This window comes from Rhinolophus sinicus, linkage group LG03 (assembly GCF_036562045.2).
Source record: "Rhinolophus sinicus isolate RSC01 linkage group LG03, ASM3656204v1, whole genome shotgun sequence".
Taxonomy (NCBI): Eukaryota; Metazoa; Chordata; class Mammalia; order Chiroptera; family Rhinolophidae; genus Rhinolophus; species Rhinolophus sinicus.
Window position 1 is genome coordinate 178,527,095 of NC_133753.1, and position 27,885 is coordinate 178,554,979.

A 27,885-nucleotide genomic window follows, 5' to 3' on the forward strand; every position below is an offset into this window, starting at 1 on the left:
TTCCCCTTTTTGATCAGCATTTTTCTCTCAGAAATTATCAAGCAAAACATTTTAAAGTCCCTCAGTGCCAACATGGCAATGCCTGCCTTGGGTCCATCATGCCTCTTGGAGGCAGGGCATGGACTAGAGACACGCTTGCCAGATACGAGTTTATGGTCAGCTCAATATTTGTGCCAAATTTTAGGTTGAAGCGTTAGTAAAGGGCCAATGAAGACATTATTTTATATCAGTTTCAGAAACCAGTCTCAGTCTTGAGAATAGGTCAGTTCAGTTAATAGTTGTCTCTCGTTTTAGGAGGTGATACTGCAGGTGGCTCCCAAAGTTAGGCCTGCGGTGCGAGCAATCCGGTGTTTAATAAGAGGCAGCTCTATGGACGCAAAAGAAAAACAGTGGATAATGACTGAAGCAGACTCTAATCCCAATTTCTGAGTTCTGAAGGCACCCAGTTGAGAAGATTTCTAGATGTCTGGCTCAAAACATTTTCAGATTGAGTGAAGGCCGGCAGCAACAATCTTATAGATTCTCCCAGTTTGCAGTTTGAATGTCTCTGGTGACTTTTTCTGAAACAGGCGTGAAGATTGTCCATACATGAGTTGTTGCCGTGATTTCTCTGAGGTTTATATCAAGTTGGCCCCTCTAGCTTCTTTGGCTTTGGGGAAAAGGCAGTTTTAGTTCTCAGTGATTCCACGTCAAAGGATGGGAGAAAGATTGGAAATGTTAGTTTGGAGCGTCACAGCCAGATACTGGAGGAAACTAGAAGAATTTGGGATCCAGTCCAGTTTACAGTTTACCTCAGAAGATAATGAACAGCACTGGAATCTAATATTCACAAAGGTGTATTACTGAAACATACTTTCCCCCCCTAATATCACTCATTTTTATCAAAGATAGCCAAATTAAGACTTTTTTTAAGGAAATAAGTGCATTAAAAATTCTGATATTTTTTTTGTCCCTAAAATTGGTAAGTAAAATCTTTGAGTCTAAATCACTAAATATTTAGAAAAATGGATTTTCCACATTTTCAGTTAACAGTAGTTTTTGATCCGTGGTAGCATAGTGATCAGTAGCACAGTTTCTAAATGTTAATCTTTCTTGACCTTACTTTCTCCAAATGCAGAATGGGGACAATAGTGGTATCTCCTCCTAGGGATTTTATGAGGATGGCACAAAATAAATATAAAGCAAATAAAATAGTGTGTAACATATAGTTGGTGCTATGTAAGTATTTGCATGCCAGCAGGAAGTTGGAGATGGTATTAAGTGAACCAGTTTGCCATCTATGGGAGGAGAGGCCTGAAGTAGTCCAGTGTGGCAGGGAAGAAGAACAAGATATTTTCCATGCTTCTGTGAACTGACTAAATCCGTATGTTGAAATCCTAATCCATGCTGTAATGGTATTAGGAGGTGGGGGCCTTTGGGGGGTGAGTAGGTCATGAGGGTGAAGCCCTCATGAATGAGATTAAAGAGGCTGAAGAGAGATTCCTTGCCTCATTCACCATGTGAGGACACTTCGAGAAGACTGCCATGAAACCAGGAACCAGGAAGTGGGCCCTCGCCAGACACCACATCTGCCAGTGCCTTGATCTTGGACTTCCCAGCCTCCAGAATGGTGAGAAGTCAATTTCTGTTTATAAATTTCTCTGTTCTAGCAGTCTGAATAGACTACGACACATCTCCTCAAGAGTGGTTTCGAGAAGCTAAGAGAAAGGGTCAGGGGTCTGAAGAGCCTTGTGTAGGAAGGAGGGCACACAACTGCAGAGGCCAGGAGAGCGCCACCTCCTGTCCCACAGCCACATCTTGAGAGGGTTTAAGATGATCTTTCCCAGGAGCCTAGATACAATTCTGGGAAGAAGTGGGAAACCCCCAAATCAACTGAGAAGACCCTGAATTGACAGTTCATCCCAAATTAAGTTTCAGACAAAAACAGAATGAAGGCTTTAGATCAGGGGTGTCCAAACTGTTTTCAACGTTTTTCACCAAGGGCCATAAGCAGTAAAATGCACAAACAGCCGGGCCACTCACTCGAAGTGAAGTACGTATTGCCTCACCTGGTTTATTTAAGTAAACTAAATATATTTTTGGAATTTGCTGCGGGCCAATTAACAATGGATCATGGGCTGCAGTTGACCCGGGGCCGCAGTTTGGACACCCCTGCTTTAGATGGAAACTATAGACAAACAAGTTTATGTTTTTGCACACCTAAGTGTGTATCTTCTATAATAAACTTATGTAGCCATATGTCTTGAAATGTGGTTTGAAAAACCAAAATTATACCATGAAATTTTCATTACATAAGAGGTTAAAAATTCAGATTAGCATTTCTTCACTACGCCACTCCTATTTGCATCATGCGTGGGTGTGATTCAAGGCTGGGTCAGCAGATATTTCCCTGAAGTATCATCAACATTTCTAAACTCACATTTCTACCCAGTAGCTGATCTCATCTACTGCAACAGTCTCTCTTGAACATAGGCATTCATGAAATAAAACGAAAAGTATTAATCCTAAGTGCAGCTGCTCTGTAGAGGGCATCAAGTAGCTGTATGCTAAGAAAATCAAGGACTGTATGCTAAGAAAATTAATTCTTCAAATTTTACTTAGGACACCAGTTATTTCCTTTTTTTCTCTTGGAACAGAATTATTCTACATACTTGAATCAAGGAAAATTTTTATTTTTGCCTTCACTTTCCACATCCCCTAAAATCTTAAAATAGAGCAGAGGTGCTCTACTGAAGATAGAGCAGGGGGGTTATTTTGAAAAGGGGTAATTTGATAGCTCAAAGTAGCTTTCATTCATCCAATTAACCAAAAATGGATGGTTAATTGGATCTCCCTATTAGAGGGCCAAAGTGACTAAACCATGGGCTCTCCCCTCAGGAAATCTACAGTCAAGTCAGTCTCCAATAAATTCTGTCAGACATAAAAGAAGACTTGAATAAATAAAGAAACACGTACTCCAGGCTGGGAAGACTCAATATGTATGAAGGTGTTGGTTTCCCTCATTATCTTGAAATTTAACCCAATCTCAAACTAAATCCCAAATCAACTTTGACCTCTACAGAATGACTCTAAAGTTCAACTAGAAAAGAAAAATGTGAAAAAACATTTAGAAAATTCTGGAAAAGGAAGAGTAAGGAAGAGGATATCCCCTGCAGATAAGGCATATGATATAGTTATCATATCAGATTACAAAACATCAGAAAACAAATCAAAACGTAAGAGGTAAATGAAAAAGAATAAAGTTGAAAAATGGATCCAAGTGGATATAAGCATTTAGAATATTATTACTTTGTCTTTCCAAGCAGTGAATTGATTTTCAGTCAGAAACGATTATAAATGAAATGCAGTTGGAACAAATGGCTAACCATTTGCAAAAAATAAAATGAAATTGAGATTTCTACCTCATACTTATATTCGATAGAGATTAAGGACTAAACATAAGAAAACTGTGAAAGAACAAGAAGAAAATGTAGGTGGATATTTTTATAATCATGGGATGAGAAGGACTTCATTAATACGGCACCAAAAGCATAGCCTTAAAGATTGTTCAGCTTTAGTAGATACTGACAGTTTTTGAAAGTCGTTATTACAATTTACACTTCTCTTAGTAATCTATAGAATTCCAGTGGCTCTATGCTCTTTCCAACAATTGGTATTGTAAGCTTAAAATTTTTCACACATTTTGGTAATATCTCATTGTGGTTTTAATTTTCATTTCCCTGATGACTAATAATGTTGAGCACAATTTTTTTCTTATAAATGTGCATACATTTTTAATCCAGCAATTTTACTTGCAAGACTTTATCCTGAAGAAATATATATATGTATATATGTGTGTGTATATATATGCGAGATGTGATCAGAAGATACAGTGAATGTTTAAATTAAAAAAAATGTATGACAGTAAAAGGTACATTGCCATTAATCTCCCTCACTTTGAACACATTTATCCCATTGTTCTTGCCACTTTCTGAAGCAGTTCTGGATGTCCTCTTTCATGAGCGTCTTTAGTTGTGCTGTCATGGCTGCCTCGATATCCTGAATTGATTCAAAATGTTTTCCTTTCATGGTCATTTTGGCTTTGGGGAAAAGCCAAAAGTCACACGGTGCCAGATCCAATGAATAAGGTGGATGAGGACGCACTGTGATGTTTGTATTTGACAGAAACTGCTGTACCATAAGGGATGGGATGTGTGACACAAAGTATTATCATGATGGAAGACTGAAGTAAAGACACTCACAAAAGTGGACTTCCAGAACTTCCAGAAAGTGGGCTTCAGGAAGTGGCAAGATGATGGGATAAGTGTGTTCGAAGTGAGGGGGAATTTTTTGAGGGGGATTAATGGCAATGTGTCTTTTACTGTAATACATTTTTTACTTAAACGTTCACCGTATTTTTTTATCACCGTATTTTTTATATCACCTTGTATGTATATACCGGGGTGCCAAAAAAATGTATACACACTTTAGGTGATGTTAACACTTTGGTCAACATTGCTCAAGCAGTAGTTTGCCGTAATCAGAGGTGTCTGGATGCTGATGGTAACCACTTTGAGCACCTCTTGTAATTGCGGAAATCAAACGTGATTTGTATTCATCTTTTGTTATCAGTATATAAGTATATTAATACAGTTTTTTTCTTTCCTTAAAATATGTGTACATTTTTTGGCACCCTCTGTATGCACACACACACACACACACACATAAATTGGAACTATTCAATAATTCAATGATTGTATTTGGTGAAATATATTTTTGGTGAATTTGTATTATGATAATATTATTATCTAGTGAGAACTACCATTAATATCTCAATAGTGGTTAACTCTAGGTTATTTTTTTAACTTCTAAACATAAAACTTTATTACATTTCTAGTTATGTCCTGACAGGTGATTTTTAATGTATTCTTTTTGACATTTTTCTGAATTTTTCGTAATGAACATATATTGTTTTTATATTTGGAAGAAATGGCAAAAAGTATTTCTATTCTATTTGGAACAAATAGAAATAAAAAATATTATCCCAAACAACCTGATAGAATACCTATAGTTCAATCATAAACAATGTCATTTGAGGTCGAATTCTTCATTTAAAATGCAAAAGATATGCCTAGTGCCCATATCTTTTTAAACACTTTTGTCTTTAAGAATCAGAGCTCTTTGGAGGAATGGCTGAGTCCAGGGCTAGACAGGGAAAACACAAGATGAGTCAGGAATATAGGAACACCTTGATGTACCAGAAAGCAAGTAAATAAAAAAACAAAACAAAAAAAGATATGGGGGGCCGGCCCGGTGGCTCAGGCAGTTAGAGCTCCATGCTCCTAACTCCAAAGGCTGCCGGTTCGATTCCCACATGGGCCAGTGGGCTCTCAACCACAAGGTTGCCGGTTCGACTCCCGCAAGGGATGGTGGGCTGTGCCCCCTGCAACTAGCAACGGCAACTGGACCTGGAGCTGAGCTGTGCCCTCCACAACTAAGACTGGAAGGACAACAACTTGAAGCTGAACAGAACCCTCCACAACTAAGATTGAAATGACAACAACTTGACTTGGAAAAAAGTCCTGGAAGCACACACTGTTCCCCAATAAAGTCCTGTTCCCCTTCCCCAATAAAAATTTAAAAAAAAAAAAAAAAAAAAAAAAAAGATATGGGGACATATTAAAAGGATATAGGAGCTAATTTGAAGGACTGCCCACTGCCCAAGTCTGGGATAATTTTTGAGGTAAAAATAAATCAGGACAGTAAAGGATTATGGCTTATTGAATAAGATAGGAATCCATCAATTCATTCAGATAATAAATATATAAATAAATGGGGCTGAGAAAGAAAGGGCTCTTCCTTACAGTGAAATACAGATTGATAAGTGTGGAGAGAAGGATGGAGTGGAAAGATCATCATTTTGCAAACACCAGAGTAAAGAATGGTTTCGGCAAGAACTAGCAATGATTGCTAAATTTGGGGGAATAAGCTTGATGAGGAACAGGATATTTACTTAATCTTAAAGTGTCTCTCCACAAATTGCTTGTTAGTTTCAAGGGGAAAATAGTAACTACTCCAGTGAAGAAACCAGACAACACCTGGATCAGTTGATTAAAATTAACCAACAAGAGTCAGATTGACATGGTGGGCTTCCGGATATGATACCCTGAGAACAAAACATCACTTTTGTGCTATTCTGGCAGGGGACTTATTACCTGAATCGTCACGAGTAAACACCAGGCAAGTCCAACTGAGGAACATTCTACAGAACAACTGGCTTGTATTCCTTAAATACATCAGTGTCATGAAAGACAAAGAAATACTAAAGAACTGTTCCAGATAAAAGAAGATTAAAGAAACATGACAATCTAATGCATTTGTGATCCTTGGTTGAAGCTTATACTAGAGGGGGGAAAAATGATATAAAAAATTTTATTGGTCTAAATGACAAAATTGGAATACGGATTTTAAAATAGAAAAAAGTGTGTGTCAGGGTTAAATTTCCCGATTTGAATATTGTTTTGTGGTTATGTAAGGAAATATACTTGTTCTTAGGAACTACACAATGAAGTGTTAAGAGTATAATAAAGGCATGATCTATATAACCGCAAATGGTTCAGAAAAAATAAATAATTACAGGGACTGCCTGGTGGCTCAGGTGGTTGGAGCCGCGCTCCTAATGCTGAGGTCGCTGGTTCAATTCCCAGGCTGGTGAGCTACGCCCTCTACAGCTAAGATTGTGAACAACAGCTCTCCCTGTAGCTGGGCTGCCGTGAGCAGCCAGAGGTTGGCGTGAGCTGCTGTGAGCTGCTGTGAGTGGCCTAAGACTGGCGACCAACTGCCTCAGCCTGGGGAAGCGCAAGGCTCATAATACCAGCATGGGACAGGGAGCTGTGTCCTACACAACTAGACTAAGAAACAACGGCTTGAAGGTGGGGTGGGGTGGGGTGGGGTGGGATGGTGTGGGGCAGAATAAAGGGAAAAATAAATAAGTAAATAAATAAATAAATAATTACAGAGGGAGTGGGAGAGAAAGAGGGAAAGGCTATATGGGAGTTGTGTGTAATTTTGGCAATTTAAAAAAAAAATTTGAAATTCAAAATAAGTTTAAAAATGCGCATAGTCGTATTAGTCATAGTCATGGCTTAATCTAAATTGTTTTATCATATATATATATATATATATATATATATATATATATATATATAGAGAGAGAGAGAGAGAGAGAGAGAGAGAGAGACTTAATTGAGATACTCACATGGAAATAATTTATCTGGGATAGGAGAAGAAAAAAGATAATTTTGGAGCATAATGAGCATGTCCCTCTTGCTTAATGGAGGATAAGAAGGGGAGTAGACCATGGTAATACATCTCAGATAAATTTTTCCTTTGAACCATTCACTGGACTGGCCTTTGGAAAAGGTAAACCTAACCTGTTCATCCCCACCCCCCAATCCTTACTGAGACAAATAAATAAAAATAGAACTGGTAGGCCAGAAGGCTGTATATAGCTATGATTTAGGCTTGGCTAAATGACCTTTGTGGAAACATTTAGGTTTTAAGGTCATGAGGTACCAATCAGTACAAGGAGGCTAATGTATCTGTCCGAGGAGAGGCTGATGGGATCAAAGGGGTTAAGGACCCATCCAAGGGTACATGCTGTTCACTCCAAGGTGAGCATCTGCAGTGGGGGAAGATGGCTAATTTTAGTTGAAACTTCCTACATTTAGGTTATAAGGCTTCCTTTCTTTTATTTTAAAAGCATGTATTTATAATCAAGTATTAACTTTGCCCAAGTAACAAAAATAGTAGGGGAACCAAGAAAGGTAAACATTTCAAAGCCATCTTTATTAAGAAGCTGTTTAGGAGAGCGGAATTACTTTCCAATTGCTCACCTCAAATTCCAGGTCTTAGTTAACCTCAGCTTCTGCAGCTCAGTTTTCCTGCCACTGGAGTCTTCTGTTTCCTTACTGAATAGCCATTCTAGAGTTCCTTGGGAGAAGTCACTAAAGTAACAGTTCTTAAAGGCGCAGGACAAAAGGATGTTAGAAAGTGAGTGTTGGGCCAGTCCGGTGGCTCAGGCGGTTAGAGCTCCGTGCTCCTAACTCCGAAGGCTGCTTGTTCGATTCCCACATGGGCCAGTGGACTCTCAACCACAAGGTTGCCAGTTCAACTCCTCGAGTCCCACAAGGGATGGTGGGCTCCGCCCCCTGCAACTAAGATTGAACACGGCACCTTGAGCTGAGCTGCCTCCCAGATGGCTCAGTTGGTTGGAGCGCGGGTTCTCAACCACAAGGTTGCCAGTTCAATTCCTCGAGTCCTGCAAGGGATGGTGGGCAGCGCCCCCTGCAACTAAAGGTTGAACACGGCACCTTGAGCTGAGCTGCCTCCCAGATGGCTCTGTTGGTTGGAGCGCGTCCTCTCAACTACAAGGTTGCCAGTTCGACTCCCACAAGGGATGGTGGGCTGTGCCCCCTGCAACTAGCAATTGCAACTAGACCTGGAGCTGAGCTGTGCCCTCTACAACTAAGACTGAAAGGACAACTTGAAGCTGAACGGCACCCTCCACAACTAAGATTGAAAGGACAACAACTTGACTTGGGAAGAAAAAAAGGCCTGGAAGTACACACTGTCCCCCAATAAAGTCCTGTTCTCCTTCCCCAATAAAATCTTTAAAAAAAAAAAAAAGTGAGTGTTACAGTCAATTAGGGAAGTGGGGACCTGCTCTATTCATCAGTTCATATTCAGCTTAAAACATGGAGTCTATGTTACAGAAACACTCAGCATATAGATGTTTGTAGGGAGTTTATTGCAGCACTGCTGGAATAGTGAACATTTAGGAACAAATTAAATGCCCATCATTACAGATCTGATTAAATTGTTTGTCCATACTGTGAAATACTTTGCGACCATTAAAAAGAATGAAGTAGAGGTAAATGCCGTGATACTGTGAGATTCTCAAAACATACTGTTATGTGGAAAAGGCAAGTTGCAGAACAACGGACACTTCATGACACTTTTACATTAAAAATTTGTATAATATACTTTTGCATGTATATGCATAGAACGGGGATGGGAAGGATGCTCCCCCCCCCCCAAACCACGGTCCTTTGAGAGAGGGAAGTGAAAATGGGGGTGAGGAGGAAAGGTGACTTTTTTTTTTTAATTTTATTGGGGAATATTAGGATACTGTGTGTTTCTCCAGGGCCCATCAGCTCCAAGTCGTTGTCCTTCAATCTTGTTGTGGAGGGCGCAGCTCAGTGCAACCTTGTTGAGAGCTCACGCTCTAACCAACTGAGCCATCCGGCCGCCCCTCCGGAAGCTCAGAGGCACCTTGCTGTCTTCAATCTAGTTGTGGAGGTCGCAGCCCAGTGGTCCATGTGGGAATAGAACCGGCAACTCTGTTCAGAGCTCGTGCTCTAACCGACTGAACCATCTGGCTGCCCCGGAAAGGTTGACTTTTATATTTTGCTTTCTAGAATTGATTCTTGTTTGAATCTTTATCATAAGAATGTGTTCATGTTGCTTATGTAATTTTCAAAAGATCATCTGATGCATTCAATTCTCCTGAAAACAAGAAGTACTAAATTCATAACAATATATTGAACGCCCTGTGTGGGTAGCTCTTTGGCATCTTACATCATCCCTCCTGTCCCCTGCCCCCCTTTCAAGAGTTAAGAATGAGGATGATTTCTGTGACACTCCTCTAATTCATGCTGGGGTCATTTACCTGGTTTGACTTTTTTTGCTCTCCTCTCACAATGGGAGGGTTTTCTCATTGTCACTTGAGAGCACATCCGCTTTCTTCTCTTCATGACTGCTGCATTAACCTGATTATTTTTCTCAGCCAGGTTGCTCCTGGCCCTTATGTCCACTGGTGACTTAACTCTTCCTATTTAAAATCTCTGGCCTGTAAAATGAGTGGAGAGTCAGCTTTCACTAAATTACTTTTTCGGATGAGGGAAGTTGACGAAGGGTTCAGAGTTCTATTGACAGTTAGCAATTCCTCATGATAACTGACCTTGTGGTTTTACTGCATGAGGAGGGAAGTCCTTTGAATCTAAATATATACCAGACTCTGCTTTAGAGAATTATAAGCCAAGGAAACTCTTCTCACCTTGTGTTTCGGTTATCTATTTCTGATAACTATTTCAGTTATCTGTTTCTCAAAATTGATGGCTCATCTCTGCTCCACATGGCACCAGCTAGGACAACTCAACTGGAGGGCTAGAGGATTCACTTTTAAGATGGCTCACACATGTGGCTGGCAAATTTGTGCTGACTGTTAACTGGGAGTTCAGCCAGGGTTGTGGGTCAGGGGCCTCGGATCCTGTCTAGGTGGACCTCTACACAGGATGCTTCGGTTTCCTCACAGTATGGTGGCTGGGTTCCAAGAGCAATAGTCCAAAGAAAACAAAGTAGGTGTGCATTATATTTTAATGACATACCCTCAGAAGTCACATGAGATCAAGTTCACCATGCCCTATTGGTTGAGGTAGTGTCAAGGCCTACTCAGGTTCAAGAGGAGGGGATATAGACCCCATCACTGGATCAAGGGCAGAAATAGGCCATTTACCGGCCCTACCTTGGTTTTGAGAAATAGCATAGACAGAGCTGACTACTGGATCTGAAGCAGAATACAATAGCAGTTAAGCAAATGTAAAGATTGAAGAACTAATATTCCCAGATCTTCCTCAGTCCGATCCTCTATGTTTGGTTGATAATGAATTTTCCAAAACCCAGTAACTCTTACCTTAAATGCAGATGCAAAAAAAATAATTTAAAAAAAGTTTGGATTATCTATTACTTATTTACATTTGACTTACTTAAACCTCTCATAATGGAGGAAATAGTTAATTATGTCACACTATCTTATTTATTAAATGATGCAAGGTAAAGTTTACTGGGATTTTGAATTAAAGAAGCTATAGACATTATTAAGATTATTATGAACATTATTATGTCACCTGTTAAAATAACTTTCATCCTCATTTGGGTAGAAAGAATCCAGTTGAAGTAATAATTTGTATTTTTAGTTAATTAAATTTTTATTAAAATTAGTGTTTTGTATATGAACCCTATTGCTTTTTCAGATGGTTTAAATATACTCTATTCAGAAGAGCTTTTTCTACTTAGTGAAAAATTCATTTGAAATATTTTCTGAATTGTTTTAGTGAATTAGTGGGGAGGGGTTTTGGTGGTGAGAAGGCAATATAGAGCAGGAACAAATATGGAAGGAGAACTGTTATGGTAAACGTCATTGGGTTATTGTAAAAATGGTCATTTGGTGCTGAAGAGTATTGTGAGCTTCTAGAAAAGGTCTACATAAATGCAAAATAGCACAACAATTTTGTCTGTTAAATATGGGTAGGAGGTGGTCTATACCTTGGAAAAGCTCTTTTTTACTTTGACAAGTAAAATAGCAGGAGAGGGAGGGAGCTCTCCACTTTAGGAGGGGTCAGAGAAGAAAGCTACTTAGGAAATTCCATGTCAGCTAGGGACAATGGCCATGGGCAGTTGGCAGAAAGTCACTTGTTACTGATACAGAGCATTTATAGAAATGAAGCTAAATGAAGTATATGATGGCAGTTGGAGATGTTTGGACAGGCAGTGGGGCAAAGTAAGTAGAGGTGGCTGTAAATTTGTGCACAGAGAAGAAAAAAGAGGAACTGACACTCCCACAGAATAGGCAAATAGGCAAATTTATAGAAACAAAAAATTGATTAGTGGTTGCCTTAGGCTGGGGAGTGGCGTTGGAGAGCAAAGGGGAATAACTGCTAATAGGCAGTTGTTTTTTGGGAGAGTGATGAAAATGTTCTAAAATTGATTGTGGTAATGGTTGTACTAAACTAAAGACCATTGACTTGAACAATTTAAATAGGTGAATTATATTGTATATGACTTTAATCTTAATAGAGTTGATATTTTGAGAAAATAAATCTAAAATCGAATATAAATAAAAATACATATATATGTAGATTCAAAAAATGTTTATGCCACATGGAAAAAACAAACACACCACCTACATGATCACTTCTGTGTCCTTATTCTATCTTCCAAATCACGTCACCTCCTTTTGTTAGTATCTTCTATATCTTTCCAGGACTTTAAAAATGTATATGTAAATAAACATGAAATATATTCTTTGTTTTCCCCTTTCTTATACAAAAGGTAGCATATTATATAAACTGTTTTGCTCTTTGTATTTTTCTCTATACAGTATATGTCAGAGCTCTTTCCTTATTAGCACACACAGAGAACTCCCTCATTCATTCTCACAGTACACGGTCTTCCATTGTGTGGATGTTCTACTGTTTATTTAATTTTCCTATTGATGAACTTTGGGTTATTTCCCATCTTTCACTTCTATAATGTTACAATGAACAACCATATACATATGTCATTTCATAGATTAGCAGATAAATCTTGGAGATAGAGTGAGATTGCTACATCAAAAGGTAAATGCATACGGAATTTTGATGAATTCATAATTCACCAAATTGCCCTCCATTTTGTACTTCCATCAGCAATGTATATTATTAGTTTTTGTATTCCCCAGACTTTTGCTTACATGTGTTGCCAAACTTTCTAACTAGTTGATGAAATGGTATTATTGGTGTAGTTTTAATATGATTTTCCTATTACTAATAAAGTCAAGCATTATTTTTTATGTTTAAGAGCCAGCTGTATTTTTATGTGAGCTGTTAATGTTCTATGACTATTCCTCCCCACCCCCACATTTGCTATGTATCTTGACCTTGATATTTTTTCCCATGCAGAAGTTTTTGATTTGTATGGAATCCCATTTACCAATGTTTTCTTTCCTGGTTCTGGAGCTATAGTATAGACATATAGATATAGTAAAGATATATATAGATATATACTAGCTTATTGTATACAAGCTAAGATCAACTACTTTAACATTAAATGCCATTATATCTTTAACCAGTTAAGAAATGCTCTTGGGTATGAATATGGATACTTTGCAATAGTTGTCAGGTAAATCTTGAAGGATTCTTAGGTTTGAACTCTGCACAATTGTAAGGTCTATTTCCCCACCTGTTGTATCTGGGCTCATCCTGGGACTTACTTTGACCAATAGAATGCGGCAAAAATAAAACTGAAAATTTGTGAGCCTTGCAGATTCTCTTGGAACTCAGATGCCATGTGAAGAAGATGGGGCCAGCCTGCTGGAAACACGTGGACGAGCCTACAGCTGCACCAATCCCCACATGTGAGTGAGGCGATGTGAAATCAACTGGCTCAAGTGCAGCTGCAGTTTGACGACCGTCATATGAGTAGTCCTGTGGGAGACCAGCAGACAGCCCAGCTGAGCCCAGTGCAAATTACTAAACTGTAGAATAATGAGCAAATAGTTGTTTTAAGACACTTTTTGGGGATGTGGTTTGTTGCATACAGTAAATAACTTGTACACAGGTTTTTGTAGGGAGTTTTGAATAAAGAAAAAATGTAATTGAAAATACTGAAAGATACGTTCGATTTTGTTAATTCACATACTCTCCATTTCCAAAAGGATTCAAGACTGCTGCGGTGGGCAGCCCCTAAGGTGACCCCAGGGAGCCTTGCCTACTGGTGTTCATGCATTTGTATAATCCCCGCCTCTTGAGCATGGGCTGAAACTAATGACTGTTTCTAACCCACAGAATATGGCAACGATGAAAATAAATGCCCTCCCGTGATTATTTGACATTATACAAAACTCCATTATATTAGCAGATTCGCACTAGGGATTCTCCTGGTTGGCCTGATGAAGTAAGCGGCCATGTTGAAGAAGCTCACATGACAAGCTCACATGCCTACATGCATGCAGCCTCTGGGAACTGAGGGCAGCCTTCAGCCAACAGCCAACAAGAAAGAGAAACCCTCAGTTCTGTAACCACAAGGAAATGAATTCTGCCAATAACGTGGGCACGCTTGGAAGCCAGTTCTCTCCGACTGAGCCTCCAGATGAGAGTGCACCCCCACTAACATCTTGATTGCATGTATGATCCCCAGAGCAGGGGATCCAGCTAAGCTGTGCCTGATGCCTGCTGCATAGAAACTGTGAGACAGTAAGTGTGTGCTGTTTGTTCCACAGCACGGAAGACGAATGCAGCCACTCAAGTAGCTACAGCATTCAACGCTAGAAGATAAATGCAGTTTGTGAAACGAGGAAGGCATTCTAATGCTTTAGAAGGTCAATTCTCATCACACCACAATTTATTAAAAATCCTGGGTAGGAGGGCATTTATTTTCATGGTTGACTCAAGGAATTGAAGACTATTTACTCAGAGAAGGTGAGGCAGAGAACAAATTAAATTTGTATGCATGCATAAGGGGTTATTTTCTGGATAACAATGAGTAAGCTAGTCAATTTCTATTGAGACGAGAAAAAGGAGTAAGTGCGGCAAAAGGATAGAGGATTATACCTAAACCTGAAATAAATTCCAAGAAGATAGCTTTGGGCTACAATTCCAGTCACAGTAGAAACCCTTACTTATAAGTGAGGACATCTCCTCTGCTGATCTCCTGTCCACTCTTAGACAAGCCAGAGGTGGGGAGTCATCCTTGAAAATCTTTCCCTTACCCCCCAACCACTCCATAGTCAATCTTCCATTGAGTCCTGTCAATTTTACTTACTAAGTATCTCTTGAAAATATGTACTTATTCTGTCTTCTTCCATGATCAAAGTTAATCTACCGTCAGGTCCTGAGGGACCACTGCAAAAGCTAACTATCTCCTGTATCCATTGTGACTACCTCCTTGGTGTATCCTGTGAGCTTTTCAAAATGCAAATCTGATAATATCACAGACCCACCCATTCCATTTTTCCCTACACAGGGCATTTGAAAGTACCTTTGGTGGCTTCTCATTGTGTTTGGTTGGGAAAAAAACCCAAATCTTAAAATGGATGCACAGCACTGCAAGATTTGACACTTGTCGCTATTGCTTTTGACAACACTCTCCCCCTCAGCCCAGCCAAAACGGTCTTCGGTTTGATTCTCCATCATCCCATGATTTCTCCTTTCTATGGGCCCTTAGTACATGCTATTTCCTCTCAGGAATGACCAACCCCAATTTTGTTTAGTTAACTTCTGTTCATCTTTTGACTTATTACTTCTTTAGAGTTACTTTCTTGAGTCCCAGATAAAATGTGTGTCTCTCAGATATTTGAGAGTACATGCTCTCATAATACTGTATTCCTTCTGTATTCAAAGCATTTCTCAATTTACACATTAATTAGTGTGATGATTGGCTTAATGTCCATGTCCTCCATTAATGGGCCTCATGAAAAATGCTATGGCTGTGTCTCTCTTGTATTGCTATATGATATCCTCATTGCTTACCACAGTGCATGGCATACAGCCATTATATATAAATACAAATATTTGTTCAATGATTGTATTAAGGACCTAGCTTCTAATGCAGGCTTGCACTTTGCCAGATGTGTTATGTTTGGGCAGATTACTTCTCTGAACCTCAGTATATTCACCAGTAAAATGGGTGTCTTAGTCTGGGATGCCCAGAAAGCAGGGTCTAAGACAAAGGCTTTTGCGCTACTATTTTGTTAGAGAGTGCAACTCCTAGAAACAAGAACAAGGGAGAGGGGGAGTGAAGAATAAAGAGGGATAACCATATCAAGAAGGTGTTGTTGAGAACGGCCGGTTAGCTCAGTTGGTTACAGCGCGGTGCTCTGAACAAGGTTGCTGGTTCAATCCCCACGTGGACCACTTTGAGCTGCGCCCTCCACAACTAGATTGAAACTATTTGACTTGGAGCTGATGGGTCCCGGAAAACAACACTTAAAATAAATAAAAGTTGAAAAAAAAAGAATGTGTTGTTGAGCTTGTTGTAGCTAAGTGTCACTGAGAAGTTGTATAAAAGATCTCAACAATCCATTTGGGGAGAAAAAGGGGAACTTTTATGTACTGTGTTGAAGTGCTAACTCCTGCACACTCCTAGGTTGCCCCACATGGGCCTAGAGTGTGGTGCTGATAGGCTACGCTTCATGAGGTGGTTGGAGTCCACACAGAAGTATAGCACAGCAGAGGCACCAAATCTGAGGGTTCTGCTGGGGGTTACTGGAGAACATACCTGGCACATACTGAGCAGTCAATAAATAAACGGTCATTGTTATTAGTAATATGTTTTGGTTCCCAAAATACCATATTCTTTTCTGTCCCTTCCTCTCTCCCTTCCTTTCTCTCTTTTTCGTTCTTTCTAGACAAGGTGATTTTGAAGTCCACCATGTGGAAAATAAGCAAGGAAGCAATGCTAGGAAAACTGAAAAAAAATAAAAGAGAACGTTATGTAAAGTCTCAATGATTTGAAGAGTGGTGCATATTTTTGTAGGCAAAATATATGTGGCTAATCATTATATTTATTACAGCATTGTTTATAATATCAAAGAATGAGAAACAACCTAAATGTTCATCAATAGGGGATTGACTAAAAAAACAATTATGATATGTTTATACAATAGAATATGCATCTGAAACAAAGCTCTTAAGTATTGATATAGATACTTCTCCAACATCAATTAAGTGGGAAAAAAATACCAAGATACAAAACAATGTGGATAATATGCTATTATTTGCATCAAAGGGAAGCAAAACATTTTCACATTCGCTTGGGAAGGGTATCTAAGAAAATAATATTAGTTACCTATTTGTGTGAATATGTGTCCAAGTATTTTAGTACCTATTACTGCATAACAAATGACCCCAAATTTAGCAGCTTAAGACAACACATATTTATTATCTCACGGTTTTTGAAGCTCAGGAATTCAGGAATAGCTTAGCTGGGTGGTACTGGCTCAGAATCTTCCATGAGGTCCCTATCAAGATGTTAACTAAAGGTTTGAGTGGGGCTGGGGGATCCACTTCCAAGGTGGCTCACACACATGCCTGTGGGTGGGAGGCCTGTTCCTTCCCAGCTGGACCTCACCAATAAGGCAGCTTGAATTGTCTTCAAGACATGGCTGCTGGCCTCCCTCAGTGAAAGAGATAGAGATAGAGAGAGAGAGAGAGACAGAGAGACAGAGAGAGAGAGAGAGAGAGAGAGAGAGAGAGAGAGAGAGAGAGAGAGAGAGAGAGAAGCAGCAAAGACTTTTATGACCTAGCCTAAGAAGTCACACAGTCACACCTGCCACATTCTATTTGTTTGAAGAGTCACTAATTCTGGCCCGCACAAGGGGAGGGGAATTAGGTTTCCCCTTTTGAGAGGAGGAGTATCAGAGAATATGTTGGCTATTTGGGAAAGAATTGGGAGAGAAAGAAAAAGAAATCGAACAGGATATGAATGGGAGAAATTGGTTGAGGTGAAATAGACCTTTGCCCAGAATGACAGGAAAAAGGGAGCATCCACTTTGTGCTCACTCCTCCCCACCCCAGTAGATTAAGCATTCTCACTTTCCAGGGCTTGAGGTGGTGATGGTGTGACCAGTAGTTTTGGATAATGGTTTTGTGGCAGGGGGAGAAATCTGTAGCCAGAATTTCTATGGGATGGCTTTACGGCTTAATCATTTATTATAGCTTAAGTCCTGTTACAACAATATATTTCTATCTAAACCATTCTGCAGTCAAAGCCTGTGGTCATAGTTGATATTAAATAATATGCAATTCCATTTCTAGATAACGTTTTACAAGCTCCACCCTTCCAACACTCCTCTCAGTTTTGACATTTATTCTTTAACATAACTTGCACAGTCAAGCACGCCAAGAGGATTTAACCCAGTAATTAAATTGAGGGAGATTTAATGTGTACAAAGACGTGGCATGAAACTCAACAGGTTTATTGTCTGTATATAAAGTTCCTTAAGGTTGAGTATCCTGACATGAGCAGTACTAACTACTCCCTGCGCCCTGGTCACTTTACAAGTCGGGGGGCGAGGAAAAAAGTTTTACAAACAAAACTATTCAATCTGTTCTAATCTCTCTTTATGCAGTAATACACCTGGAAAACACAAAGTCCACTTTCAAGCCATCTAAGTGCAGTTGCTCCTTCTGAAGGGTCAAGGAATGGGGGCAGAGAACGCGTCCTCTCCACGCTCAAACTGCAGCGAGCAAAGTCCTTTCTGTCTCGTGGGGACTCCGAACCCCAAGCCGGGTCCCTGCAACCCCGGCCAAGGCCAACTCCGAGGATGGTGATGTCTGGGGAGCTAAGGGCACAGCTGGAGGTTGACCGGAGTCTACTCTTGCTAGGCCACGGCTCCCCCGACTCGTGGCTCCAGCCCGGGTTTCCTGCGGGGAGAATGGGGAGACCTGCGGAGGGAGGACACGTCATGGGAGGGGATCCGCGGGCCGGATGGCGAAGGGGCGCCAAGGAAAGGGCGAGATGCGGCGCACACCGAGGGCCGGGAGACGGTCGTAGTCCGCCGGTCCCCGCCCGCCGCTTCCGGCGCCCTCCGGTCCTGCCCAGAGCCGGCGGTGCCACATCCTCTGGTGACGTCAGCCAGCGCCGCCATATTGGAAAAGCGCCGCCGCCGCCGCTGCCGCCGCCGCCGCCGCTGCCGCCGCCTGGGTGTTCGGGCTGCCTCCGGGGCTGCGGCCGCAGGGAGGAAGGAGCCCCTTTCTCGCCCCGCCGACAGCCGGCCCATCCGCTTCGCCCCGGCCCGTCTCCCCATGACTGCCCCCCGCCCCGCTGCCGACGGACGTCGCCCCAGCACCGGGATTTAACACGGAAGCCCGGGTCGGGGACCGCGGGGGGGGGGGTAGGAGGGAGACCCGGTAGGTCCGCGTCCCTTTCGGCCCGGCGCCTAGGCGGGAGCCATGACCTCGCTGACCCAGCGCAGCTCGGGCCTGGTGCAGCGGCGCACGGAGGCCTCCCGCAACGCTGCCGACAAGGAGCGGGCGGCGGGCGGCGGCGGCGGCGGCGGCGAGGAGGACGCCCAGAGCCGCCGCGACGAACAGGACGAAGACGACAAGGGCGACTCCAAGGAAACGCGGCTGACCCTGATGGAGGAGGTGCTCTTGCTGGGCCTCAAGGACCGAGAGGTGCGGGCAGGGCTGGGGTGGCCGGTGCGGGGCCCGCGCTTCTGCCCTCCGAGCTCCGGAGCGCCGCGCCCGGCAGCGCCCAGCTGGCCTGGTGCTTCCAGAACCTCCCCGCAGATTGCTTGGGTTTTCCCTTCCTCCTTTCACATCACTCCTTTCATTTTGACTCCCGGGCAGTCTGTCTGTCTTCCTCACCCCTTTCCGCGTGTTTAATAATCCACGCGGACCCCGGGTGACAATCCCCACCTGCCCGTTAGAGTGAAACACCTGGAACCACTAGCGCCCCGAACTCCTGGGTTTTGCAGGTTTTAGGACCTGGGAGGGCTCCACAGATCTGCTTTCTGGGAGACTTTTTTTTTTTTTTTTCAAGGAGTACTGTTTGGAATTTTGAAAAATTTCGCTGAAATGTTAGTGGAGGCAGAGTTGTTTTACTGATAAAGTTAAAAGTCCAACAAAATCCTCGTGACAACTCTCGGAAAATGACTTTCTAGGTAAACTTGCTTTGGGTGAGGTTAGTTTTAGTCGCGCTTTTACGTTTTATCAGTTGACTATTCTCCAAAAAGTCTTGCCGTCTTAAGGGAGGGCTTTTTCGTGGGGTGCTTGAAATGCTAGGTTTGTGATTTGATGAAAGGCCTCAAAGCCTTAGGTAGGTTAAAGTTGAATTCTTTGTATTCTGACTTTGAAAGATTATTTTCACCCAAATACCTTACGAGAATTTTCACATAAAGAGAAGTTGAAAAAAATGCTACAGTGGACACCCTATATATTCACCTCCTAGATTTTATCATTAACATTTTGCTATATTTGCTTTATCACATATCCACTTATCTACAAAAATGATTATGTTTAGAACCCGCAGACAATCAGAGAGATGGATAGTTTGTCGAGAGAGGGTTAGTCTAAATCAGGGGTTTCCAAACTGCGGCCCGCAATCCATTTTTTATTGGTCCCCAGCAAATTCCAAAAATATATTTAGTTTACTTCAATAAACCAGGTGAGGCAATGTGTACTTCACTTCGAGTGAGTGTATTTTGCCGCATATTTGTGTATTTTGCCGCATATGGCCCTTGGTGAAAAACGTTGAAAAAAGTTTGGACACCCCTGGTAAATCATTATGTGGTAAAGTGGTTTCAGGAGCTTATTTTATCTCAGCATGGAAACCACAGACATTTTGAGAGTCAGAAAAATACCTAAGTATTTTTTCTTTTTGAAAATTTATTTTTAAATAAGTTATAGTTGACATACAGGATTATATTAGTTTCAGGTGTACCATAATCTGTTTTGATTTTAAGAAAGTTTTCCCAATTCACGAAGGCGGGCAAAAAAATTTAATCCTCATAAAACAACTTAGTTTTACTTCACCAAAACTTAAAATCAGATATAGGTGAGGGTTGTATGGACTGTTTGTGGACTCCTGATATTTAGTAATCTAATGATAACTAAAGTTTACCTTGATAGAATTGCCTAGAGCATTTGCAATATCTAGGTTTCTCATTTGCTCAGGTTTTACTAAGATGACATGAAAAAAGGTTATGTCCCTCTGGCTGTGAAATGGGCCTAGTATCTGTTTATTAATTACTGAGTTATGATGAAATCAGGCTGTATGTGAAATTCCTTTTTGTTGTTTAGAAAAACAAAGTAGATGTGCAGTGTCCTAGAAATATGATTTCAGAAAGTATCAACTTGCCGGGACAAAAGTACCATTTTAGAAAAACAAAATGAAATGAAGTCATCAGCATTCCTGAGTGAATATTTTAGTTTATACTTCTTGAGACTTTTCTGTGAGGTTATGTTTTGTGTAAAACTAAAACTTAAAAAAAATAAAACCCAAATTTTTGGGCTTTTGAGTCACTCTGTGTGAGAAATTATGGTGAGAAAGTACCTTTCTTTTTTTCAAGTATGTGTTACTCTAAATGTTTAAGCAAAAGCATAGTAACATGCTACTTACTTCCCTGTGATTGGTTTTCATGAAGATAATCTAAAGAATTTATATGTTAAAGCTTAAGGGTACTTAAAAAATTCAGACAATTTAAAGTTCTTTGGTGGCAGGTAATTGAAACCACCTGTTGTGTTTGTCTCAGGAATCACTATACTTTGCCATGTCATGGCCAAGATCCAAACACTAGCTAATTCTGAGTATTTCTTGCTGATTTCAACAACCCCATAGGGATTATCCCCCCCCTTTTCTGGCAAGTCCAGGGAGTTGAAATGGAGGTGGGTGGCTTTGGGATTTTACATTGCTTTAAACTTATGTTTTAGGAATCAAACTATATATTTTTTCCTGTCCTCATGTCTTGACATACTAATAACTATCCCTGTCAACTCATCCATTCATGTTTTTCTCTTTTGGAGGTTCTCCCCACCCCCCAACCCCCCATATTTTCAACTTGTATTACTCTTTAAGGGTAGGAATTACTCTCTTACCCAGAGCCTAGGCGTTTATGCTTGTTAATATTAGAGCTTAATTTACTACTTTGATATTAACAAGTTCATAACTTATTACTTTAATTTTTTATTATTTTAACAGCATCCATATTTGTAATATCTGGGTACTCTTAAGATGTTTAAAAGCTAAACTTTAAGGTTAGGCAGGTCATTAATGATGGACACATTTTATATGGGGGGGGTGCCAAAAAAATGTACACAAGTGGACACTTTGGTCAACGTTGCCTAAGCAGTAGTTTGCCGTAATCAGAAATGTCTGGACGCTGATGGTAACCACTTTGAGCACCTCTTGTGATTGCAGAAGTCAAACGTGACTTGTATTCATCTTTGGTTATCTATATATATTGAGTATTGCAATTTTAATAGTTTTTTCCTTTTTTAAAATGTGTATACAGTTTTTTTGGCGCCCTCTGTATATGTGATCTCACTAATATGAAATCAAAATAATCAAAGAATTTTAAAGAAATTGTGAAATGGTGGAATTAGTTTGACTTTGTAAAAAAGCTGACACTTAAGGCTTTTTGCAAATACTTTTTGTTGAATAATAAACCTACAGAAAAGTACATACATCATAAGTGTGATGAATTTTCACAAACTGACCATACCTGTTAAACCAGTATCTAGGTCAAGAAACAGAACATGACCAGCTCTTTAAAAGCTCTGTTTGATTTCCGCTCACTGCCTAGTCCTCAAAGGTCACCACTAGCTTGACTCTAGAATTCAGCATTGTCACATCCCGCACAACGAGGGTTGTTAGGAGTGAGGAGGGTGGCGCAGGGTTAAGAAAAGACTGTAGCCAGGAATAGCGTGCAAGCGGGCCTAGGGACTCCAGCCTCAAGGACTGAGCCCCAAATCCGGCCTATGCATTAGCTTTTATTAGTTAGGTGGGGAAGCAAAGGAGATAAAGCTTGTCAATCTCAAGGTCTGTGAACCCCATACATTATAATAGGAAACTGATTCAAGCCAGTCACCCTTGCTTGCGGGCAGCAGGACCGTAAGTCTCAGGAGAGCACCTCATTGAATCTCTTCCCCTGCAGGTTGTGAGAAGGAATGCAGCCACAGAGGCAGAGGCTCTCCTTAGCTGGGGGAAGTTTGGGGCCTGTGCCCACCTCTATCGACCCCGTGGGTTCTCCTCTTGGTTCCCGCTCTACTGCACCTGGCTTGAGTTGTCCCGCCCGTGGGGAATCATACTCGTCATTGGCTGACCAGCCATCTTTCTGGGGCCAAACAGGGAGACATGAGGTGCAAACACAAAGGTGAAGCAAAGTCCCTGAAAGGATCCGTCTCACCGACTCTCCTTTCTTTGGGGGCAGGTACGAGGAGACAGACGGGTAGGCTGCTGCGTGGCAACATAGAATAATTTTGCCAATTTTTGTACTTTTCATTATGTCTTGCTTTTGTTCAGCATTGTTTGTGAGGTTCATCCATATTGTGTGAGGTTGTCATTTGTTCCTTCTCATTTATAATCTACAATATTTAAAAAGTTACTTTGACTTATATCCTGAATCTGGTGTTCTCCCTCTCCCTTCTTTACTGAATAGAAGAAGGCTCAGCTTGCCAATAAGCAAGTGGTCTGGCTTCACATTACCTATTACGGGGTGACTCTAAAGTCATTGTGAGAAGTTCTTTTTTTTCTTCTATATTAAGTACACATTTCAGTTTTTTTTACCAATGACTTTCCTTTCTGGCTTTTATTAAAATACAGATGCCTGAGCCCTTCTTGGGATGCTGGTGCTCAGCCTGGGTGGAGCCTCAGGGCCATAGGTATTGACCTAAATCTTCAGAGGCCACAGCAAGGATGGTAGATAGGTTTAAACTTGAATTCAACTTCCAATTGATTAGCAAGATTTCTGTAATCTCCCCTGTTTAAGGGGGAGGGGCAGCAAATGAGCCCAGTATTTTCCTTTCCTCAACTATTTAATTTTCCATAGATGACTCCAGTAGTCAGAGTGTTTTCAGAACGCCTCACTGAGTATTACCTCAGGTAACTGGTGTCATGTACTTTTAAATATCTTTGTTGGTGGCAAATCTTAGTGCTTTAAGGTTGGATTTGATTATTTTAAATGACCAGGTGTAATTTAGAGTGATCCTGTGAAGTAGCAGAAATTGAAAGAGGTTGTGTAGTCCAGGTCCGAGGTGCGTCCATTGTTGTACATAATTATTCAAGCTCTCTGAGCCCCGAAGTTCTCTTCTAATGGATAGAGATAACAGTCCTCTGCCCACGGTGGTTCTGACTGGACTGTTGCGGATGTTATATTGTTTTACTTTTCACCAAGATTTTCCCCAGTTTTGGCTGGCATTTAGGGCATTTCCCATTGTGTGTAGCCCAGGATGCCTGTTGAAGCATTTACCCCTTCCCTTTTGTGGTGTAACCAGACCTAGACTTTTCCAGTCAGATGTTTTCTTCCTGAGCTTTGGCTCTTGAGAGCAGAACAGACTGTGAGGTTCTTTTGGAGACTTATCAGAGTAGTGTGGTGTGTGTATCAGACTATTCTTGAGATCAGACTGTTCTCTGACATGGTTCTTTGAGCTCCTTTCTCCCTAGCCTGCTGGTGCTCTCTCTTCCATTCCTGATTTTCCAGGCACATTTCAATTTTGTAACCTTCAAGAGCTGTCCAGTAAAGTTCGGTTTTAAAGATAGTCAGTTACTGATGTTTCTAAAGCTTGGAAGCAAGAACCCTAATGCAGTATTTTCACTCTGTATCTTCAAAAACAGGTAGGTACTTGAGCTGGATAATATACACTTTGGGTGAAATACTTAAATTTAAAATGATGGAACTGACTTTTGTGTGGCTTTTAAACTGGTTTCAACGATTGATCCCATAGATGCGTTCCATTTTTGGAATAAGTTTCCCAAGGTCTCTACTTTGAACTGCAATACTTATCGAGATGTATAATTTTTTTTTAATTCTCCTTACTATATGTACATGCCTTCTTACTGTACATGCAGTGATATGATATACACCATCTGTGCATATCAAATCTGTTGAGAAATTCATTCAACAAATATTCAGAATTTCAAGCTGTGCTAAGATTTTAGTGACTTAAAGTATAATAAAGACTTCTGAGTTTTGGAATTTTGTGATTCCTTTATTAATACAAATAATATTCCCTTCATATTTTTGAAAGATTTGATCTTTATTTTTTCAGGTGTATTTAAGAGTAGGTACACAAGTATGAGAAATACAGGATCTCAAAAATTAGTTTTTAGAGTTCATTGAACTGTTTGTACCTTTTAAACTAATTTTATCCTATTGAAACCACTTTTCAGTGTCTTGGGATTCTTTCAGTGTGGCCAAAACACTCACTGATTCATCTTATAAGTCATAATAATATTTGATACTAATTTTAGACCATCTGATCACTGTTTAGATCATTTGAGATTATCTTTTAAAATTGTACTTTTAAATTATTTTGATTAAATTTTGAAATATTTGGGCAGTTTTTCTGATATTTAAAGGATGAACTATTACAGTGTCAGCTTACATGTAAGTCTCAAAAGACTCTAAATGCGTCATGCTTGTTCTGTTACGTTAAACTTTTGGCCCAACGCCTTTATGTCCAAGCATACTTTCCCTACTTTCTACCAGCATAATTTTTCTGCTGTTAATCAGAGTAAATGGTATCAATCAGGGTTGTATTAATCTTTGCTTAGGGGATTTTATTTTCATGTGAGGCTCCTTTTGAAGCAGCACCAAGAGACTGCTTATTCCTGTGTTTCTCCCATTTAATGTAATGACAAGTAACAGAAATGGGAGCCTGGCTTTATTTTGAAATTGATGTTTGTGGCTCCAGTAAAGATTGAGGTTTTATTTTAGGTATTACAGATCTATACAGAAAATAGGCTGTTTCTCTTCTTATTTGTTGTTCGGTAAACCTCTAATTTGTAAGAATACAATTAATACTACAATATATTACATTACCAATAAGAATGCTCCTTAAGCTTAAAAATTTATATTTTAAATGAAAAAATGAACTTTTATACTTAATAAACTATTTGGTTTACATATTCCTTTAATAGAGAAGTTCTTAATTTGGAATTAACAGTAGGAATTGAGGGACTCTGAACACTCTTGCAATTGTGTGTGTTGTGTGTGTATTTCCCTGGAGAAAGAGCGCATAGCTTTCATTAGATACTCAAAGCATATAGTGAACTAGGAGGTTAAATTACTGAATAGGAACTGTTACTTTGTTTTAGTTTTAAGGTTTTGCTCTGTTTTGTCTTTTTTTTCCTCCTGAAAATTCACTAAAGAAAATTCTGGATTTCCATATTGCAGTGAGTTGGATTTTGAGTTCTTTGATATTTGAGCTATGAAGCCAAAATTTCTGTAGCCTGGCCATCTTGCTAAATGGCATTTACAAGCTGTGTAACTACCACATCTATAATTCTAACAATTTCTACGCATTCATCAAATGTTTGAGATGGGGCCTTGACTAGGTGTACATATTAGGAAGGTCTCTGTCTTCAATCCCATTTCATTTTAGTTCTGTGGGTCAAAACTCATATAGTAAACTACAAAACTAAGTTGGATTGCTGTTCTAGAATTTTTAATAGTGATATCTTACTTAGGCTGGCATATGCTACCACTCAATAAATATTGAGTATTTTCAGGGAGGGCAATGGCATTCCTAAGGGAGCGAAAATTGGTTCTGGGGGTGGTGGTAAAAAATTCTTACTTTTACATATAAAGCTTAGATACACACACAGTATGTAAACAGATATACAGTGTATCCATCTTATTAAAATTTCATGGGGGAGGGATGGTTAGGGAGAAAAAGTCTGAAAAAGCTTTGGCGAGTGATAATGGAAAAAAAGGTTAGAAACACTGAAATTAATCAATATTGAAAATACAGCTTTTTCTCTGATACAAATTTTTATTGTAATAGGACTTGTCTTGTAGTTCAGTTGTAGGAGGAACAATTGTAGCACACTCAAGTGTAGGAAATTGGGAGTTTTAATTTTTAGGTCAAAATGGTTCTTGTTGGTTGATAATGTATAGGTAAACTCTTGTGTTCTCTCACCCATTAGCCTCTGGGAGGGACTGGAAATGAAAGGACTGCATCTAAATTGCTAATGGTTATTTTTACTTAGGTTTCAATTTCTAGTTCCAGTTTCTTATACCATGTTACGAAAATAAACTCAGAAATAACATTTAAGAATTTAACTTTGAAATACTATTCGGTGGTAAGAAAAGATGATATAGGAACATTTGTGACAACATGGATGGATCTTGAGAGTGTAATGCTGAGCGAAATAAGTCAGACAGAAAAAGCAGAGAACCATGTGATTTCACTGATATGTGGTATATAAACCAAAAGCAACAAAAGAACAAGACAAACAAATGAGAAACAGAAACTCATAGACACAGACAATGGTTTGGTGGTTGCCAGAGGGTAAGGGGGGTGGGGAGTGGGGGGTGGGAGATGAGGGTAAGGGGGATCGAATATATGGTGATGGAAGGAGAACTGACTCTGGGTGATGAACACACAATGGGATTTATAGATGATGTAATACAGAATTGTACACCTGAAATCTATGTAATTTTACTAACAGTTGTCACCCCAATAAATTTAATAAAATTAAAAAAAAAAAAAAGAATTTAACTTAAATCCATGCAGTCACTGAGTTTTCAGTCACTGAGTTTGCTATTTAATTTTTGTATCTATATCCTATTATATAAAGTGGAAACAGAGGTTCAGTGTCCATATATTCAGTTCAGTCCAACTATTGAATACCTATGTGCCAGACTCTTTGCTAGGTGGTGAGGATACCAAGAAAAATTTTTTACTCTCAAGCATCCTGTCTGTATAGAAAACCAATGTGCAAATGATTGCAGTAACGTAATTGCTAACTTTAATGGAATTTTATGTTCAGTTCAGTAGGGATGTAGGGGGGGTGCCTTGGATCAGGAGCCAAGAGGCTGTGCCCTATCCTGGATTCCCAGCCTTGCCCTTGACTAGTTAGAGAAGAACTAGGATAGATGGTTTCAGTTCTTAGACCTTCAGTTTCTCCTTGGGCAAAATGGGCCTGCGTTTGTGAGCTGTCCCGGAACTTCTAAATTGTAGGGATCCAGTGAATTGGCATCTGTGTGAATGCTTTGAAAACTGCATGGTGCTGAACAAATGCAAATGGGTAATAACTTAGCCTAGAGAAGTGAATTGAAATTTATACTGATTAAAACTAAGTGCTTGACAAGTATTTAGTTTTTATTTCAATTTTATTATTTTACAATTTTATTATTTCTTGACCCTCTTATACTTATCCGCTGAGCTTAGTGAACTTTCCATTCAAATGCAATGCAGTTGTCCTGAACAAGCCAACTTTTTTGGTAATCCCTGGCCATCCTGGCTGAGAAATCTGGAAATCTGAACTACCGCTTGACTTCTTTTCTTCGGCCAAGTCCTGAGTCTACCTTGAATAATTCTTATAGATATTGCTAACTCTGCAGAGCTGTCAGAAGCCTCAAAC

The 27,885-nt window shown here is 40.0% G+C and overlaps 1 protein-coding gene across 2 annotated transcripts in view; it reads left to right on the plus strand.

Moving 5' to 3' along the window:
- The first annotated feature begins 18,432 nt into the window (after positions 1 to 18,432).
- GOLPH3 (golgi phosphoprotein 3) overlaps positions 18,433 to 27,885 on the plus strand; it is a 47,613-nt gene continuing 38,160 nt past the window's right edge. Inside the window, exon 1 of one of the 2 annotated variants that reach the window (XM_019737299.2) lies at positions 18,433 to 18,974. In XM_019737299.2, coding sequence (XP_019592858.1) covers positions 18,750 to 18,974 — 225 coding nt within the window. In that variant the 5' untranslated portion in view covers positions 18,433 to 18,749. The remainder of the gene's footprint in view (positions 18,975 to 27,885) is intronic. The other variant, XM_019737300.2, reaches the window with a different exon arrangement.